Here is a 21,583-nt window from a genome sequence, read left to right as displayed (position 1 = left end):
TATAAAACCAATAATCAGATTAGATGAAAACTAATCGAAGCCCCTTTTCTATCCTTTGTTGGTGCCATGTCTAGGGTTGCCCGTGCATTGGCCATCGACTGCTTGACAACGGCTGCTATCCCATCTTTGATGGCACTCGAACTGCGGTTAAGTCGCTTATGCTCCTTCTTATAGGCAATGCTAACACATTACATGGTGGCTTAGAATCGAATTTGGTCGCAGCCTCACACCGTCATTCTATGGTTTTATCTTCTGCCTTCACACAACCGATTAGAGGTAGCACCGTGGCCGAAGAACCACGACGGCTTGTGCTACCGCTATACTGTTGCTTTTGCTATTATTGTCGAACGACTGGTTTTCTATTGTGTCGTCGCTTAGACTGCTTGGGTCCTGGCAGCATTGTGGTGTTCAGGAAAGTTGCCTTGTGGTTGGCGTGCCATTTGGATCGCAGCTCTTGCGTTGCTGCATTGTTTCTAAGCGAAGGTGGTTCTTAGTGGAAGCCAACAAGTTTTGTCACGATTGTGTGTTGTTTACTTCCTAGATAAGGCCATGACCCTTGTCCCGGGGTCTTTCAAGCGATGGTTGACACCGGTTAAGGCCACGACCTCGTGCCGGCTGCAACGCATCCGTCCCCGTCTTGGTCTACTCCCTGGTGTTGGTGTTGCATGACGACTCTTGGGCTATCTGTAGCTACTGATTTAGCCCAGGGACGGTGGTTAATCTTGATCCACATATGGACCGTGTCTAGGGTTCGTTGAGGGTTGGACTGAGATATTTGGGTCGATTCGATCGGGTCGTACGAGTTGCCATTGGACCGAAAGTTTTGGTCCATGATTTGGGATCGAAATCTGTAGTTTTTTAGCGTAATCGGTGATCCGATCATTAAATGGGGGTGTTTTCCATTTGATTATCGGTTTTTCCTGTTTGTGGCCTTATATTTAAGCTTATTTATTTCAGCCAATGATTTGATTTTATGTTTAAAATTATTAATAATATATGGTATGCCCCAAAGAGACCCGTCGTGATACATATGTGCTATGCATCAATGAATAAATATCTTCTCACGGTTTCTCAAATATTTTATGGTTCTTAATGAATGACTATGTATACATTACGCTCTCATCCTTCCCCTTGAATAGATTACATACTAGAATAAGGTCGTCCCTTAACATGTTAAATGTGAGATTTTGAACAAGGCCCCAAAATTTTTGGGCCCAATTTACATGTGTTTAGGGTTTTTTATGACTTGTGTAAAAGTATAGCCGAAATTATTTATGTTCAAACCATTAATTGTTTGGTTTTAGGTTCAAATCATTAATGGTTTATGTTTAGTTTCAGATTGTTAATCGTTTTAATTGTTTATTGAGCATTAAACTCCATAGATTTATCTCATGGTTTTGAAATCTAAATTGTCTTAAATAAATTAATTCTTAATTAAATAAGTTATATAAAAAAGCCTAATACCCTATTCTCTTTATACTCATCTAAGGTGCCGTTTACCAAACACTTGTCCGGTAAGCATTTACCGGTAAATTTAACACTATCATTTATTTACTGGATAAGATTTCAGTCCACCAAAACGTTATCGTATACAACAATTTACTCGGTAATCACTTATCGTGGTAAGAGTCGTCGCCTTCACTTACCGGGTAAGACTCTTGATCCTTGTCTCGCTCTTACCGGGTAAGATTCTTGATTCTTACCATATTCATCCAGTAAGATAAAATAACTTGGTATTCACTTACCTGAACAAACGTTTGGTAAACAACCCTTAACTTTTTTTCAATTTTTAGTTGGGTTTTCAAAATTTTGTTCATACATATATTCATATCCAAGCATGTTATCTATTATATTTACTATATTAAAAACATTTACTTCATATATTGAAATCTTATATAATTAAAGTCTAAAAGTTGTCACTGGATACATATAATTTCTTGAAATCTTCATATTGAAACTATATAAAACTAACTAATAATTTGTTTAAATATAGAATAAACATTGACCCGTAATAATATAATATAATACTTGGTCCTTCTCATGTTTATCCAATGAGAAAATTTATCTGATAAACACTAACCAAGTAAGTGTTTAGTAACGACCCCTTTAGAATAGGATTGAATAGCATATTATGCATGCATAATTTTAATACATCATAAAACAATTTACCGATGTTTTAAAATTCAATTTTACAACTTATATTTGCATGCATACAACTTTTTAAAACTCCACATTTGAATCTAATATAACCGACTTATATGACTGAATAAACATGTTTAAATGCAAGATAAATGTCGAGCTTTATTAATATAGCTGAATATTTTATAAAACTGATAACCAACCAATATCGTTCTCGGTCTATCAGAACCACACAAAAACATAAAATATAACGAATAATGAATCAAGATTGAGAGTTTTATTCTACTTCAAAATCAAGATGTATTACTCTGTATTATATGGATACAATTGTATTGTAATATTACGTTTTGGATCAACTACAACTTCAACATTTTAAATAAAAAAACATGAAAATAACGTTATTTTGTATATTATTGCAAGAAAACATAGAAACGTCTTTCATGAAAGAAAACAAGTTTTATTTGAAGTTGTTATGGTAAATGTTTAAGAATGCGCTATTCTTATATATAAACAAAAAACTGAAGAATTTCGATTGAGGAACAAATATACTTGATAAACATGTCTTAGTAGTTAGATATATGTTGTGTGCAAGTAGACCATTATCAAAATGACCATTTTTTTTATGCATCTTAATAATCGTTTATTGACCTGACAAATGCATGAGCATGATCTTCCTTCTCCAAGCATCAAGGCTGTTATTATAGATCAGATTGACTTTGTGTTCATAGTGGAGTAATTTTTCATAACTCTGATAAATTTCGGACAGTATTACTTAGATCTATTTTAAACAAAATATGGGGAAGAACTTGTTGTTGAACTTGCAGAATGGTTACTGACTAATATCTAAGAAATTTATATTTCATTATGTTGATGCATCATCTCTTGTAACATGTTCACCTGAATCTGTTACATGTATCTTGTCAATTTTTTTTAATCTTTTAAAAGAAGGTTTTAGTAACTTTCTTATCTATACTATATTATAAAGCATTTGGTCCAATCTCTTAAAAACAAGTTTTAAAGTATTATGTACTGTTTGTTGATGTATATTACTTAAAGTTCAAAATTATAAGTAAATTGTCCATATGTACAACTTATTAAAGCTCTATGTTTGAATTTGTGTAACTAACCATAGATAAACATAATCAAATTCTAGATAACTATCACATTTTAAATATAAACAATCTAAAATATATTTAGGATAATCATTGAATTCAAAATACTAAATTTATCTTTATAAAAGAATTATATTATTAAACAAAAAATAAATGACTTTATTATTAAATCTAAATTATATTATAATAAAAAATTTAATTAAAGAAATTACACAAAAACAAGAACTTTTAAATATTTAATTTGACTTAAAAATCGACATATATTTTTTTAAAAATTTTATGATGCCTTCAAATTTATATTTTATTCAAAAAAAATAAATATATTATCGTTTTTCGGTACTACATAAAATCATATTATAATATCGACAAAGATAAAATAAAATAAAATATTAAAATCAAGATATATCTTACTGTATTACACAAGTATCCTTCAAAAAAACAATGAGTCGTTTTAGATCGATTACAAGTTGAGGATTTTATATAAAAAATAAAACATGAAAATAAGGTTAATTTGTATATTATTGGTCAAAGAAAACATAAAAATGGTTTTCATGAAAGAAAACAAGTATTTATTTGGAAAGAGATTGAAATAAAAAAAAAAATTGCATGCAAAACACAAACCCTTGGTGCTTTGGAGCAACGATGGTGCAACTCATCATGCTGATCTGATAGAAACCTTAACAAACACAAAATCGAAGCAATCATTTCAGTCATCAACCTCACAGGAATCAATCGGCATTACCAAAACCTCATTGATTCACGTCGTAAACTATACACACACAAAACCACAACGTAAATGTATCTTTTCTACAGAGGTTGGGGGATTTATCGAAATTGTTTCTAGGGTTTCAAAATCACTGAATTCCAATGGCATTGTTGCGGAAATTGTTGTATAAGAAGCCACCCGATGGACTTCTCGGGATCTTTGAAAGAATATACGGTAACACATTTCCTCCATTAATGGAGTAATTAGTTTCATACGTATACGTGTCATCCCTTTTTTTTATAAACCTTTCCCCTTGTATCATCACTTCACTTCTATCTAGGTTTAGATGCTACTGTTTATTTGGGGATATGATATTTTGGGTAGTTGAATGCTGCCATAAATAGTTGTATCAATATTGATTTATCGTTAAACTTTACTTTAAAACTAGTGTCTGGTCATGAACTTGTGATATTGTGTTGCAGTGTGGTAATTGGATGTTTTGAAGCTCTAGTGAAGACATTGAATAATTGCTTATAAGTTGGTGGTCTCCGGACACATTAGAAATGAAAACTGAAAACATTTAAGGCAGGATTGTGTCATCTCTAAATTAGATGTTGTTCTAATAATGAGTTTATGTTCTTGAACTTATTTGAACATTTTCTAGTGGTTTTTTGTTTTTCTGAACTAAGTGTGGTTATAATCTCGTCTCTTTAATAACATGTCTTGTTTCCCTTTCATATAATCTCAAAAATATAATGGTCTTTTGATTTACTACATACGGTATTTGGTCTGGGTGGACAAGTAATTAAGTGATCTTGTTACCCCTCCAGTGCCTCATGCAAGCTTTGTGATGGTACAAACTACAATGTAATGGACTAGGAGGATATGACATTGCCTATTTACCATAGTCCATATTTTGTAATTTTTGTTCTCATGATATAGGCTATACTTCTGTATGTTTTTTCCCTTGTGGAAATGTACATTAGATGCCAGCATTTTGTGTACACAGCTCCATGTTTTGAGTATGCGTACAATTTCTTTGTAAGTGTGGATATATTCAAGATTAGAACTTGTTTGAGTTTGATATTTGATGATGCGCCCTTTTGGTGTATAGTCTTCGATTGCTGTTTCAGCACTGAAGCTTGGGAACAAGAAGATTATAAAGTTTATGTGGGCAACATAATAAGTCAGTTTAAGGATAATTTCCCTGAATCATCAATCATGATTTTTAATTTTCGGGAGGGAGATTCAGCGAGCAGGATTGCCTCTGTTTTGTCGGAATATGACATTACTATAATGGACTATCCTCGGCACTATGAAGGTTGCTCATTGCTCTCGTTGGAGGTTATCCACCATTTTCTAAAATCGAGCGAAAGCTGGCTTTCACTTGGACAACAAAATGTTCTTCTAATGCATTCTGAGGTTGGTGGTTGGCCGGTTTTAGCTTTCATGATGGCTGCTCTCTTGCTTTACAGAAAACATTGCACTGGTGAATTCAAGACCCTGGACATGGTTCATAAGCAGGCTCCTCGTGATATGTTACCCGTAATGTCAACTCTTAATCCTGTACCTTCTCAGTTGAGGTACTTGCAGTATGTGTCAAGGAGGACTGCTGAGACAGAATGGCCTCCAGCGGACAGGGCACTCACTTTGGATTGTGTGATAATCAGAATGATTCCTGATTTTGACGGAAAAGGGGGTTGCTGCCCTATCTTCAGGATTTATGGACGGGATCCTTTGTTACATGTTGATAAAACCCCCAAACTTCTGTTCTCAACCCCAAGGAGGAGTAAGAATGTCCGATATTACAATCAGGTAAGATGTTCTATCTTCATTGTAGTATGCAATACCTTTGGTCTATCTGAATTGTCTTATTTCCAGCTTTGAGAAGTGGAAGTGCTTCCTTTTTCTTCATTCCCTTGTTATGTTATTTGAGAGCTATATTTCTTATTCTAAAAGATCAGTGGGGCCAATAGTAAGATTCATATGTGTTTGCTTCGTACATCTTCATCGTGTTTGTAGTTGTCATCTTGATTCAGTCTAATGTTGTTGCAACTTGCAACACCAGAAATCCTCAATCCTATAAGTTTAGCATACTTTGATGATTTATTTAATGGCACATCTTTCAATGAAGAAGTTTGCAAACTTAACTTGCCTTAGATGTATGCATCATGTAATGTGGATAAAACATATACAGTATTGCAAGGGTTACTTCTTTATGAGGTTTGGGTCCCCTGCAAATGGCCTAATGTGTACAACTTTGATGTTTCCAACAGTGATGCTCCTTGTGTTTTGGACCTTTTGGTTGTTGCACTCTTTGAAGTTGATATGGTAAATGTTTAAGAATGTGCTATTCTTATATACAAAAAAACTGAAGAATTTCGATTGAGGAACAAAGAGACATGATAAACATGTCTCAGTAGTTCGATATATTATGTTCAAGTAGACCAGTGTCAAAATGACCATTTTTTTATGCATCTTAAAAACCCTTTACTGACTTGACAAATACATGAGCATGGCCTTCCTCCTCCAAGTATGAAGGCTGTTATTATACATCAGATGGACTCTTTGTTAATTGTTCATAGTGGAGTAATCTTGCATAGCTCTCATAAATTCTGAAGAGTACTACTTTGACATATTGTAAACAAAATAAGGGGAAGAACTTGCATGTTGAACCTGCAGAATGGTTTTTGGGTAATGTCTAAACATTAATATTTCATCATGAATCATCTCTTGTGAGATGTTCACCTGAATCTGCTACATGTATCTTGTCAGCTTTTTTTTCTTTTAATAGTTCAGCTAGAAGTGACATTTTCTCCTACATGTTCACATGCATGTTATATAACCGCCTTTGGTTTGTTCATTAGTTTCGACCTTTTCCATGCATTGCAGGCAGAAAGTGAACTGGTTAAAATTGATATTAATTGTCATATTCAAGGTGACATTGTGCTGGAGTGTATTAGCTTACATGATGACACGGGGCCTGAAAAGATAATGTATCGTGCCATGTTCAACACAGCATTTATCAAATCAAATATGTTGATGCTTAATCGTGATGAAATTGACTTACATTGGGATGCTAAGGATCAATTTCCTAAGGACTTCAGAGCTGAGGTATTTTTCTTGATGAGGACGTAGTTGTTAACTTGTTTTATAGCATACCTCCCAACATAAGCATTCATATTAGTTTTCATGCATACTTACACACTATATATTTATATCTAAGTGATTTTTATCGGATGAAGCTTCTTTTCTCCGAAATGGACGCTGCAGCTTCTGCGATTCCAGTAGATTTGTCTTGTTTTGAGGAGGAGGGGCTCCCAATTGAAGCATTTTCTAAAGTTCAAGAAATGTTTAGCAGTGTGGATTGGCTTGTTCCTAAAAGTGATGCTGCTTTGAATAGGCTCACCCAGATGGCTTTGTCAGATATCGTCCATGAAATGATTGAGACTAGTTTTCATCAAAAGCCTGAGGCTAGCAATTTACTTCAAACGCTTCCTAAAAAGAATCAGCATAAAGAAACCAAGTTAAAGAGATCTGGCACAGAAGCTGGTTTGCACAAGGCAGAGGTCCAAACTGTTGGACCTAGAAGTGTTTCGCTTCCCAGACAATTACCATCGTCAGCACGGTCACCTGCTCAATTACAAGCATCCTTGCATGGTTCTACAAAATCTTTCTCCATGCCACCTCATATCATTTTGACCTGTTCACATCCTTCTGTTTCTGAAAAGGTTGAGACACATCAGCAAGATAGTGCAACATCTTCGTCGGCTCCTCCTATCCCACCTTCTGGTCAGCAAGCTACAGGTGGTAAGGTTGGGCCTCCTCCACCCCCACCTCCTCCAGCGAAGAAGACAAGTACTGTACCTGGACCTCCTCCCCCTCCTCCTCCCGGTTCTGGGAGTGGACCTCCTGCCCCACCAGCACCACCCGCAGCACCAGCACCTCCAGCACCTCCGTCAGCACCACCTCCCCCACCTCCTAAATCCTCGCGTGCCAATTCTGCATCACATTCAGGACCTCCACCACCCCCTCCTCCAGCCGCAGCTGCTAATGGAAATGTGAAAGGAGATGCTGCTCCACCTCCACCACCATCTCTTTCAAAAGCACCCAGTGTGTCTGCTCCATCTCCTCCACCTCCTGCATCCAAGGGGCGTACACTATCAAGGACAACTGCTGTGAAGAGTCAACCAGCAAAGAAGCTGAAGCCATTGCATTGGTTAAAGTTAAATAGAGCGGCACAAGGAAGCTTGTGGGCTGAAGCCCAAAAATCTGGTGAAGCTGCAAGGTGGTTCTTTTTTTTCTTGAAGGAGAATGACGTCTCATACTAAGTTTTGTTTTTTTGATGTTCTCATTTTCTTATGGTTCATCTCATTAGGGCGCCGGAGATTGATATGTCGGAACTTGAACATCTCTTCTCAGCAGCAAACCCGAATTCCGACAAGGCCAAAGCAAAATCCCGAGCAGCGAATAAACCCGAAAAAATACAACTGGTAAAATAATTTTCCTTCTCACTTGCATGCAATGAACATACATCTTTAGCACCTTCTAGCTATGCTCACTGTTAAGGTTGGCAACTACTTCGGTTATTGTTTATTTGTTTGCTCTCAAAATTTCCGGAGTTACCTGTAATATCATTAAAATTCAATGATGATAATGCTATTCTGTCTAAAAGAACTTATGTTCATGGAGACTCCAGCGACAAGGTGTGAAAGTGGCAAACGGAATGAGTTCAAAACATCTTCAAATGCAACATTGATTGATGTTTCATACTTATTGCAGATTGAGCATAGGCGGGCATATAACTGTGAGATCATGCTTTCAAAGGTGAAGACACCCTTGCCTGAACTGATGGTAAGCTCAAGATATTTTTCATCTTAATCAAGATTACTGTTAAATACAAGAATATGCTGATCGACTTGAAAAAGGTGATTAAATTTATATTATACACAAACCTACTTAGCCCATCTCTTTTATGTTGTTTGCTACTTAGAATTCATCAAAAAGATAAAAGAAAAACTGAACACATAATAAAATATCGTTAGACAAAACTTACATACAAAAACACACGAGGTTCTCATAAATTGATGAAGTAGTTCATTTTTTATGTTCAGTATGTCTCTTAAGCATGAAAAAATATTAAATTTTGTGAAGTAGAGCTAAGGCAATCCAATTAACCGGATATCGGAGAGCCAAAAAATTATTTGTGTGCCCAGTTAGTAGGATAAACCTTATCACTTTGTTGAAGGGGAAAGGGGGAGGAGGGAGATGGGGGGTTGAAGTAGAAAATTGTTGGTTGGCATCCAAATTGAGATTATAACAAACCATCATTCTGCATTCATTTGAGATGGGTCGAGTATGAGAAACACCAATGTTTGTTGGAGGGAGTGAACCAAGGTATCCTAGTAATTCGGGAGGGAAGGAACTACCACCAATTACTTTAGTAGGTGTACATTTGGCCAGAAGCCAACAAACCATTATGTTATTAATTAGCTCTACTTGAGGAAATCCTTGGTACTTTCTTTTATCCAGTGCCTTCATAATTTTCCAGAAAGCTAGTGACTAAATTCAGTATATTTTCCTTTTAATAGTCAAGAACCATATAGTTTTCCCCTGTAAGTGTATGATTGCTCATCTGGATAATCCTTCAAGAGCTGAAACAGTCCTTTTTTTGCATCATTCACTATATGCTGTATGTCATCTTCTACAGGTCAAACCTATTGAAACATTCCTGGTCTTTAGTAACTCTCTCTTGGTTTCTTCTCCAGTATGACATAGGCAAAGGGTTCTAGAGTTTCATAAGTTCTAAAAGTTGTGTTCCATGAATCCTGTAGATATGGTCAAAGGTATTTGCAAAGAAAAAGGTGGTAGAAGTTCATTCTCCAAGTTCTAGGAAAGACTGTTGAATATCTATATCAAAGCTTTTTCATGTAAAAATGTATTTCTATATTAGATGTAGAATTTATTTCCAATATGATATACTCCGAATATGTGCTCATTTCATCTTGCGTTCTTAAGCATATGTTTAATTCCTAATTTAGGTTGTCTAATCAAAACTTTTAATGCTTTAGTTGTGAAACTTAACAGGATTATGTCCTGGCTTTGGATGATTCAGCAATGGATGTTGATCAGGTGGATAACCTTATAAAGTTCTGTCCTACCAAGGAGGAGATGGAACTGATTAAGGTATAATGTTAGTTGAGCTATTTATCAGGGTCAATGGGATAAACAAACTTTAGGGTGGTGGTAGTTAAAGGTTTGACATTTATTTGCTGAAAGTGAATTTTGACATTTGATTCTGTTGCAATGTCACATGTATCAACTGCCAAAGAACCCCTAAACGTCTAAAAGTAGTCAAGTGCATTGCACATCTCTCCTTTTTACAACATTTTCAGCACTTCAAGTTCTTAAAGTTGTTTTCAGATTAAGAACAATTCATGTTCAATGTCTATAATTACATAAATGTGGTAGTATGAACGGTCATGTGTAGTCCACATGCTTAATTTTGCGAGTTTCAAGATGGTCATCTATGACATTGATGCATGTCAAGTTACAACGTTTAATTTGCAGCAATGAGAAATTAAGATTTAAATTACAACTGTGCAGATATCAGGAGTTTTTCTGCCATTAACCAGTTTAATATTGAGGTTACTGTGGTCAAAATCAAGATAGTCTATGTCTCTCTTATTTTATTTCTGTTTCGAGGTTTGTGGTCCATTATATTATGCATCCACAGCTTTTGTTTGTACTGTAACTAGCGTTTTCTTTATGCTTAGGGCTATAAAGGAGAGGTGGATAAATTGGGGAAATGTGAACAGGTAATGTAGTACCCACTCTGGCCTTATATCATCAGTATGTTGACGAAGTGGGGCACCAAGGCGCAAATATGAAAATATGTCCACGATTCAGCTCACTCATATGGATTTTTTCTGATTTCTCGTAACAGTTCTTCTTGGAGCTAATGAGAGTCCCACGCTCAGAAGCTAAGCTCAGAGTTTTCTCTTATAAGTTACAGTTTAGTACACAGGTCAGAAGACACTCTTACATGCATTTCCTGCTTCTTACAAGTACTGGATTTTAACTTGGTGCTCTTTTTGTAATTTAGGTTTCAGATCTTAGGAAGAGCCTAAATGATGTATATTTGTCAGTAGAACAGGCAAGTTATCTGTTACTTTAATCTTGCAATTAATCACTGACAATTTAATTGGATGAAATTTTACTTTTTTCATGTATGTTGATGGTGCTTATATCAGATCAGGAGTTCTGTGAAGCTGAGGAGGGTCATGCAGACAATTCTTTCTCTTGGCAATGCTTTGAACCAGGGAACTGCAAGAGGTGAGTTATTAGCCCACTTATTAAGAATGTTGGCCTCCTAACCATTATATGCTGATTTGTAAAAGATAGGACAGTCATCTTCAGTTGTTCTTAGTTCAATAATCCAATGGTTGCATTATGTTAGACGTGCTTGTGATCCCTTACAGTTGCAAAGTAGCTTTTCTTCCCATCTTTTCTATTTATGGTACTTAATCTAATAATTTCACAGGTTTATGGGTTTTCTTCTGTTTCTGAGTGTCATTGAAGAGAACTCTCTTTTACTTTAGCTCATATCACCCAATTATAAGAGCAGTCCAATGCCAAAGATTGCTATCCAGGTTGGAAACATTTAACTTCAAAAACAGTGCACTTAACTCTATGCATGCATTTGAACTCTGTAGTTTTTTCTTAAGAAAGCTGTAAAGTTTGATCTCAATATAGTTAATCAATTAGCTTCATTAAAAATTCACACTTAGATTAGTAATTGGAGTTAATTATGGTTATGAGAATGTCTTTGCTAGTAGCTAGTGTATTTAGTCACTCAAATTAATGTAGATCTGGTAATTTTTGACTAAATCTCAGTAGACAAACCCAATAATTAGATTTAGAGGACAGGGACACAGTTTACGTGATTGACTGTTATTATATATTGAGTTTCTCTTTTCGCAAGCCAGTGTCTATGTGGAAACAGCCTCTCGATCCATCAGCTCATCTGTTGCTTCTCAATCGTGTGCGGCCTGGCAACTGCGACCATCACAACATGCCAAGGTCGAATACATTCACGGTGGCTCTGGTGTCACCCTTTTATTTAACATGACACTCCACCTTGATACAAAATTCACAATGAATCAACCAAGCAGATGAGATAGGCAATACAAAGACTGACGTCCTGACGAGTCGACATGGCCATCACCCGTCAACACGCAAATCCAAAAGAATATGCCATACCTCCAACCCGAACCAAGACCAATCCGCAACTCAACAATATATAATGCTCCACAGCAATCCATCCCCCCACTTTGTGGCACTAATGGTTGAGCTACTGGATGAGCTTTGAGCAATGCTCGAACTTTGCGGGAGTCGATGCCTTCGTGAACGTGTTCGCTACGTTCTCATTGTACGAATCGTTTAGAGCAATATTAGCTTGTCTTCGTGCATAGCCACAACAAAAGATTCTCCTTAAGTGTATGTGCTTTGTCCTTGAGCTAAAGGCCAAAGTCTTAGCAAGGTGAATTGCACTCTGGTTGTCAAAGTTCACTACCACCATACCTTGGACAAAACCATGATCACTCAGTAAATGCTTCAAGTATAGAGCCTCCTTTGTCGCCTTCACTGCAGCAATAAGCTCTGCCTCCATAGTGGACAATGCTACTATGGTCTGCAATCTCGCACGCTAGCTGACAGATGTTCCACATAAATTGAACACGTACCCCGAGATTGACTTACACTTGTTCTAGTCCCCCACATAATTTGAGTCACATTTATTGATCAAATTGCACTCATTTTGATTTCCTAGAATACTAGCCCTTGTCTAGAGTTCTCTTCATATACCTCAAAATTGTCTTTATGGCTTCCCAATGCGCCTTACTAGGTTTTAACATGTGCTTTCTAGTGATGCCAACTGCTTGTGCTAAAATTTGGTCTTTGTGCAAACCATGATATACATCAAACTGCCCATATAACACTAGTGTACAATATCTTGCTCATATAGGCCACATTGGAGTCGGACACTAGACATGGTTAGAAAGCTTTAACATGCACCAGTAAGGGTGTAGAATATACCTTTGCACTCTTCATGTTGAACCGCCTCAACGCTTTTTTGACATACTCCACTAGAGTCGATATCAACTTTTTCTGCGCTATATATGCCAGGTTATCTTCATCCCAAGAATCTTTGTAGCCACTCCAAAATCCTCATTTCAAACTCAAATTTCAGTTGCTTCTTTAGCCGATCTCATCTAAATTCTTGGACACTATCGACATATAGTAAGAGGTAAGCTTACACAACCTTTGTACACTTAATATACATGCATGCATCCTTTACGCTTCAATAAAATCAAAGATTGAGTATAAACGAGCCAAACCTCTTCCATTGACATGGTGTTTGCTTCAAGCCATACAACAACTTGTGGAGTTTGCAAACCCAGTACCTTAAACCCTTTAGTTGAACCATATAAATAGTCTCCTCTAAATCTCTGTGAAGGAAAAAGGTTTTCACATCCGGCTATTGCAACTCCAAACCGTTCACTGCAACAATCGACAACAAGATCCGAATGGAAGTGTGTCGCACAATGGGGGCAAAGATTTCATCATAATCAATCTCATTTCTCTATGAAGACCCTTTGGCAACAAGTCAGGACTTATACCTTTCATCACCCTTGACTTTGAATACCCATTTGCAACCTATCAAGCGGTTATCTTTTGATGGTGGCACCAATGTCCAAGTCTCATTCTTGGCAAAATATTGCATCTCTTCTTGTATGACATTCTTCCACAATGAGCTATCACACGCACTCATAGCCTCCTTAAAATCAAGGGGTTCTTAATGAACATCATTCAAGGTGTAATCAAGTTGTTCGTCGAAACTAAAGTTCGCATAATCTCAGTCTTTGTTCAAGTTTGCATACCGACTCTACACCACTGTTCATATTTGTCGGATCTCCACCTAGTTGGAGTCACAACTAACCTCTACTATTTGAATAGGAATAGTAGATGATAGTGAACTATATTCAATCATGGTTCTTGGTTGTGATTTCCTGTTCGAGACCAAGATATCAGAGAAGTCACACACTCATATTTAATACCTTTGGAGTTCTAGCATCCATCATAGGGACCATTGTGCCTAAAAGAAGTGTAATTCATCACATGTCACATGACGCGAGGTAAAATCTTCTTTGTCTCTAGCAACCAAATTTTGTAGCCTTTGCCCCCTTTCGGATAACCTAGCAAAATTCCACGGATTGCATGCGGATCTAGTTTGGCTTTTCTCCTGCAGTGTGAACATGGGAGAACCGAATACTCTGAAGTATTTTAAACTGATTGGACTGTTACTCCTCTATACATCTTCAAGAATTTTCCCATCGATGATGATCGGTGCTCTTGGTAGGTGACTAGACTCAAACAAGACTGTATGGGCGAGAAGAGGTAGGTGGGTGAAAAAATTGTGGAAGATTTTACAATATTAAAATTTGATACGAGTATTTTAATACTTACCAATTTTGACCCTATCTCTGATTTTTGTTCCACTTAGTCCTACATAGTCTAGTCTAACTTCGTGCCAAACGTGGGACAAGAAGTTTTTTTTTTTTTTTTGTCTTGTCTCGTACTGTTCTACGCACCAAATGCACCTAACGTGAGTACTAGTAGCCAATCTTTATATTCACCACTATTGCCAATCTAAGCCCCTTTAGTTTTCGTCCTCTTTAACTCCCCGTAAGAGTCAACCAAATCTTGAATTTTTCAAAGGACTTAGAATTGTGTTTCATGATATGCACCCACACCTTTCTAGAGTAGCCATCTACAATGGAAATTATATAATGGACATCACCAAGGGATGAGATGGAAATTGGCCCCTAAACATCTGTTTGTACATAATCACATACTCCCTTGGATATATGCTTTCTAGTACCAAAGGGTACCCGAGTCTGCTTGCTCTACACACAGTCAGAACATAATTCAAGGTCATTAAGCTTTGTACATGTGATCATCTTCCTCTTATGGAGAATCTCTAAATTCTTCTCTAAAGTATGACCGAGGCGTAGATGCCATAAATGAGCGACTACCAACTTCTTCGAGCTATTCGCTCCCATACAAGCTTTCCCTGTCATTGTCTGCCCCTTCATTATGTACAAGTTATTTGTTGTTAACTTCCCCTTCATGATTATCATGGTGACTCTCACTCCTTCACCAACAAATGTGGTCTTGTAGCAATGATTCACAAATTAACTAACCGAGAGAAGTGACCTTAACATAGTGTGAACATACCTCACGCCTATAATCGTGAAATTGCTCCATCGAACATCTTCATCTGGATTGATCCACCATCCATCACCTTGCATGTCACATTATTCCCCATCAAGATGTTGCTCCCTTTCTAGCTTCCAAGGTCGAACGTGAGTCTTTATCCAATGTCATACGAAATGACGTGCCCAAATCCAACACCTACTATGATCAACTTAATGTAAACTCTCATTTGCACACAAGATGTCAATTGCAACCTTTGAAGCACCGTCACCGTCCTCTTTGATCCTAGGACAATCTTTGACCTAATGGTATGGTTGCTTGCAATAATTTCATTTTCCTCGCTTCTTCGACATGCACCTCACATATGGCTTTCTTGAAACAGAAGACCCTCTGGACTTTTCTCTTCATTTGGCATCAGCTACATCTCACTCACTGAACAACCCTTGGTTACTACTACCTACATCCGTGCTCCCATTACCCAACACTTTAATATGCTTTCCAATAGCTTCACTGAGAATACCTATCTTCACATCACTCAGTGTAATGGTATCCCTCCCGTAAAACGATAGCTATAAGATCATTGCCATATGCTCTTCCTCATGTTTCATTTATGATGCTTTCGTATTCATGATAAAATCATCAAAACCTGTCATGTGTTCTCAAATTGTTGTCCCCTCTTTCATCTTGATAGTGTAGAACATCTTCATCAAGCTCAAGCGGTTCGTGAGAGACTTCTTTGAGTAAGTCCTTCCAGCTTTCCCCCACATACCATGTGCCATATCTTCCATACTTACCTCTGGGATGACATCTTCACCCATAGCAAGTTGTAGTTAACACACAATATTTCATTTAAGATAATTCCTCGTCTCGCCGTCAGAAATATTCGGGTTTAATTCATCCAATGCATACACAACAGTATGCACCCGATTCCTCTTCAAAATCGCTTTCATCTTCTGTTGCCAACTTCCAAAATCCCCGACCTTTATTCCAAGGCCGGTTGTCGAACTAGCATAGGAACCCTTCACATATCTTGAAGATGATCTACTAGGGTTACTTGATTGTCTCAAGACATTTTATCAAACATTTGGTGTGCACCAAATCCCCACTATGTAGAAACTGAACAAGTGCACTACCACACAACTATAGGAGCTCTGACACTAATTATTGGGGGATATTTAACTATCACTACACAAGCACTAAGGTCCCAAACGAAACAAATAGTGCAAAAACCCAACAAACAATGCGAAAAGGATCTCAAATGTGTCTAAAAGATACCAAGCAAAAAGAACAATAACCACCACAACACGATGCGATAAAGATCTACTAACGAAAACAATAACAACATGAGGATTTAGCGTGGTTCCACTACCGGCGAGATAGTGTACATCCACAGAGGAGAGTTGGTGGTTCACTTATTCATACCGAAAGAGAAGAAAGAAGTTCTTACCAATTACATGCTCCAAATCTTTCCACTTGACGAAATGTAACCTAATCTCTTCTTCTCTCAAGTATTAAATGTTGGAGGATAAAAGCATAAATATTAGATGACCAAACCCTAGTTGTTTAATGCCTCTAATCCATACACGACCTAGCTACGTGACCCTAAATCGTGGCAAGGTGGCCCATGTCCTAAACTCTAGCGCTTGCGATCTCGCCGCTCACGCACTACCGAAAGCATCAAGAGATATACGCAATGTGGACATCTCGCGTGCCCGCGTCCCCTTCAACTTGTCCACTTTGCAAAATAGGTACTTTAGCTCGTCCGTTGCTTCTCGATCCTGTGCGACCTGGCAGCCGCGACCATGGCAATATGCCAAGGTTGCATAAACTCCTGGTGGGTTTGGTTTCACCTTTTTAAACCATGACAGTTGGACCAGTAGTCTGGATCTTACTGCTATGATTGTGTTTTTGGACTAACCTGATTTTGGTTTTAGGCGCTGCTGTTGGATTCAGATTGGATAGCCTCCTCAAGCTTAACGAAACACGTGCCAGGAACAACAAAATGACTCTGATGCATTATCTTTGTAAGGTAGGATTTTTTTGTTTATTTATGTTTTTTTTGCAATAAATACATATTGTCCCTTGCGATCTAACTTATTACATAAAGTTGGTGTTATCTGTTGGTATGTGTGAGTGCACCGTGCTGGTGTCATCTGATGGAAAATAACATATTAGATCTATATCCTCAGACCATGGAAACAGCCTCTGTCCTTACCTTGGAGAACCCAAGGCCCTGGTTAATTAGTATGTATAAATGACAAGAGGTACTTCAGGTCATGTCAGTTGAGTTGGTGTTGCTTCTCTATCCTTTGTTCTGTTGAGCGGGAGAAATCGTTCTTTTACTTTAGTTCATGGTATCCCTGCTTGGATATCTTAGGTGCTTGCGGACAAACTACCGGAACTCCTAGATTTTTCCAAGGAACTTGGCAGTTTGGAACCTGCATCAAAGGTAATCTTGGTAGAATTCACAATCTTTTAATGGAAGTTATTCAGTTGCATTTTTGTTGATTGTATTGATTATTTTATTCCAGATACAACTAAAAATCTTGGCAGAAGAGATGCAAGCTATTACCAAAGGACTGGAGAAGGTAGTCCATGAAAAGAAATTGTGTAAAAAAGATGGACATGTGTCTAAACGCTTCCGCAAGGTAAGCACGTAAGATTGAAAAGAGTCGTAATCTAGTTATTACAGTAACTGATTATCTTTTGATGAACATAGCTGATAGCTCATAGGCTTTGTGTTTCATCTAAGATGCAAAGTATTTAGGAGGAAGTTGTTTGACGATTGAATGATAAGGAAGATGATTATTCTGCTTCACAATGTTATATCTCCTTTTATACTTTATACTGAAGCGTAAGTAGCTTATTTTGGTTTTCTGTGGTCAGTCGCTGAAAAAATTTCTTTCTTCCGCGGAAGGTGAAGTAAAGTCCCTGGCCTCACTGTACTCTGGGGTGGTATGTATAAAAAATTCTTATAGATACAAAGGCTGCTATAGCTTACCCAGCATTGTTGTAAAGCTGCACTGTTTTTATAGGGTAAAAGTGTGGATGCATTGATTCTTTACTTTGGAGAAGATCCTGCTCGTTGCCCATATGAACAAGGTAATCATCAAAAAGACTGAAATGTTAATATCTAAATTCTATTGCCATCTTAACGTGCTTCCTTTCACCTCTAAGTTAGGTATGTTATTATTGGATTGCACATTGAATCGAGGCCTACATTTATGGAACCTCAGTGGCAACCTTTTAAGGTGTAGGTTGAAGTGCTTACACCATTCATTGCAGTTGTTGGAATAGCTATATATTAAATCACACTTTTATGACCCACTTGGTTGCCGATTTTTTACGTTAAAAAGCTTAAAGAAAGGGGAAAGAGGGAGGGGTTGGGTTCAAAGGGAAAAACTGGGAATGCATTTAACATGAGCTAGGATCATTACATGATTTCCCTTGTGACAGTCAATCTATGATGGAGGTATGTTCTTTGATGAGGGCAACATAGGATTCCTGTCAATTTGTAGGCAGTCTGACAGGCTCCAAGTTCCTGTGATCTGGGTTCTGATTTCAAACACCCTTATTTGTCCCTAAACAGCACCCAACTAGCTTTACCATTAGTCTCCTTCACAGAGGAAGGTGCATGATAAAAGCAAATGTACCCAACTACAATGGGCAATCTACTGCTTTCATGTAGTCCTTGACACATCAATAACCTTCTTACCAGAAAGTTGGGCATGAAACAGTCAGAACATCAATTATGAATAAGATACAAATGCATTACCATCTGCCTTTTGATGCTTCACTAAAACTGCCGCTTTAAATCACCAGGTCAAATTGTTGTGCAATGCTTCTTTGTCTAGCGCACAAATGGGCTCAATATTGATATCATGCTTTAGAGATCTTCATCCAAAAAGGCCATGCATGTTCATATCAGTATATCACATGCAGAAAGCACAATCAACCAGAGCTCAAAATTAATCGGAAACTTTTCTTTTCAAACTGGAAGAGCATTCAACTTTTGATGGTGGAACTTTTCTTTTCAAGTTCAAAATTAATCGGAAATTTCTTAAGCTTTGAGAAACAACTTGATGAAAACCAACCTGCATAAGCAGTGCTTCTATATATGAGAAAACCTTGTTTAAAGATATACAAATGTTCGACAGGGGAGGGTTCAAGTGAGAATGGTGAAAAGGTTGAGAATGTGAGAATACAGAACGGATGAAAGAGTATAATAATATGGATGGCAAATTGAAGGGAATAAAATGCTTATTTTTTGGTATAATATGTTTTGCTCTAATTTTGATTATATCTCATATATTCGTTAAAACAATAGGCAAAGGAGGGGGGGGGGGGGGTTTTTTGGTATTAAAAATAAAGTTTAAAAATGTGGTTAATCACATCCCTTGGATTGAATCCCTCTTACAGTCGAGATCTATTCTCACATTCAACCTTTTTACCATTCTTGTTTTAACCTCCCTGATGTTGGGTATCAGTTTTATATTCAAAAGGCACCATATCTATAGAAGTAGGATTTTAGTAGACATCCTTTTGTCTGGAAACAAATAAATTGCTTCAACCTTTATATGCTCAACAGTTGCTAGTTGAGTCAATAGAGAGAAACATATACTCCTTCAGATACCGAAACATTTAGACATGTTAATCTACTTGCTAACCCGAGGAAAAGCATGCATTTCTTGCTTTGTAACATAATACAGTGCAGCATATAAAGGACCTACTTTCCTGATAATATCTTCAGGCGATCACAATCCATTTCCGCTTCCTCTAAGAAATTCCATGTTCTGATATCCTTTTCAGTTGTTTCAACTTTGCTTCTCTTTGTGAGAATGTTTAATCAAGCCCATGAAGAAAACTGCAAGCAAATAGAGGCGGAGAAGAAGAAGGCACAAAAGGAAGCTGAACAAGAAAAGAAGGAAGCTGAACATGAAAGGTTGAGACTACAGAAGGAAGCTGAAAAAGAAAAAAGGGAAGCTGAAAAAGAAAAAAGGGAAGCTGAAAAAGAAAAGAAGGAAGCTGTAAAAGAAAAGAAGGAAGCTGCTAAAGGAAAGAAGGAAGCTGCAAAAGGAAAGAAGGAAGCTGAAAAAGAAAAGAAGGAAGCTGAAAAAGAAAAGTTGAAACTACAGAAGCATTCCAATATGGAGTCAGAACTGATGAGAAGTTCTCTCATCAAAAGTGCCGAATAATTGTTACTTCTTTTTTCTCTTTCTTTCTGTTCAATGCAAATGGTGGAAATAGAAACGCGTTCTGGTTGCGGCACTGCATACTAGCGGGTGCATGTGTTCTAGCCTTCTTTGCTAAAAGTTGGTACTCATGTTGATGAAGGAGGAGTTCCCAGGATGAATGTCTGAAATGTAAAGTTGTATACTACCACAGTTTTTGCTGCAACTGGCAGTGCTGAGCGTTATCAGACCAAAGGTTAGTTTCTTAAGCATATGCCATTTTTCAAATTCAAAACTGATACGGGTGTCTTACATCTTAAAATCAACATTCACTGCTGCTCTACTGTATGCTGGCCTTAATCTTTCCTGCTTTTACTGTATGTCAGCCTTAGTCTTTCCTGCTTTTACTGTATGTCGGTCTTTGTTTTTTCTTGTTCTACTGTATGTCTGCGTTAGTCTCCCCTGCTTTTACTGTATGCAGGTCTTAGTTTTTTCTTGTTCTACTGTATGCCGCCCTCAATCTTCCATGCTTTTACTGTATGTCAGTCTTAGTTTTTTCTCGTTCTACTGGATGCCAGTCTTAGCTTTTATCCGATTCCATTCTATGCCGTCTGCCAACATAGTTTTTCTTGTGTCTAGTAATAGTTGTGTACAACACCCTCTGTTTCATGCTTGTTTCATCTTAATTCACACACTCCTCTGCTACTTCTTGCATATGTTTCTTGTATGTTTTTGTTATGCAAGTTGTGGATCTTTACGGAAACAGCCTCTCTACCCCTTGGGGAGGGTAGTGGCAAGGTCCGCATTCATCCTACCCTCCCCCAACCCCACCTTTGTGTGGTTTTTTCTTCATTGTTCTACTGCAATCTTGGTTTCTCAAGAAGTTGAGATTTCATGTCAATTTGTTTGATGTATTCTGCAGCGAAGACAAATGGGTGCCAGTATTTTCTGCGGTTGGCAGCTTGTAAATATGTAGGACTCTTTAGTGTTGCAGCTAAAATGGTAAGATGACTCTCCCATTTTTATAGTGAGAAATTGCTGCTAGATGCACTTGATAGGGAGTCATAACCCTTAGTTTACCCTCAAGTTGCAAGTTGTAGAAAGTTTTTTTCCGGTTGGTTTTGGTGATCTTTTGCAACCGATTGATTCCATTATTTGTACGATTTAGTGAGATAGCA

At 37.4% G+C, this 21,583-nt stretch overlaps 1 protein-coding gene across 1 annotated transcript; it reads left to right on the top strand.

Annotated features, from left to right (window-relative positions):
* The first annotated feature begins 4,118 nt into the window (after positions 1–4,118).
* LOC112505897 (formin-like protein 18) lies at positions 4,119–21,373 on the top strand. The gene is made up of 20 exons (XM_025109938.1): positions 4,119–4,191; positions 5,072–5,772; positions 6,850–7,071; positions 7,203–8,245; positions 8,336–8,450; positions 8,740–8,811; positions 10,045–10,143; positions 10,734–10,775; positions 10,904–10,984; positions 11,063–11,113; positions 11,211–11,292; positions 17,169–17,263; positions 17,612–17,683; positions 17,766–17,882; positions 18,121–18,189; positions 18,270–18,336; positions 20,044–20,216; positions 20,620–20,814; positions 20,887–20,942; positions 21,328–21,373. The coding sequence occupies exons 1-20, from the start codon at positions 4,119–4,121 to the stop codon at positions 21,371–21,373; spliced, it is 3,471 nt and encodes a 1,156-aa protein (XP_024965706.1).
* The last annotated feature ends 210 nt before the right edge of the window (positions 21,374–21,583 follow it).

Source organism: Cynara cardunculus (assembly GCF_001531365.2).
Source record: "Cynara cardunculus var. scolymus isolate 2C chromosome LG 2, CcrdV1, whole genome shotgun sequence".
Taxonomy (NCBI): domain Eukaryota; kingdom Viridiplantae; phylum Streptophyta; class Magnoliopsida; order Asterales; family Asteraceae; genus Cynara; species Cynara cardunculus.
This window is presented reverse-complemented; position numbering and strand designations above follow the sequence as displayed.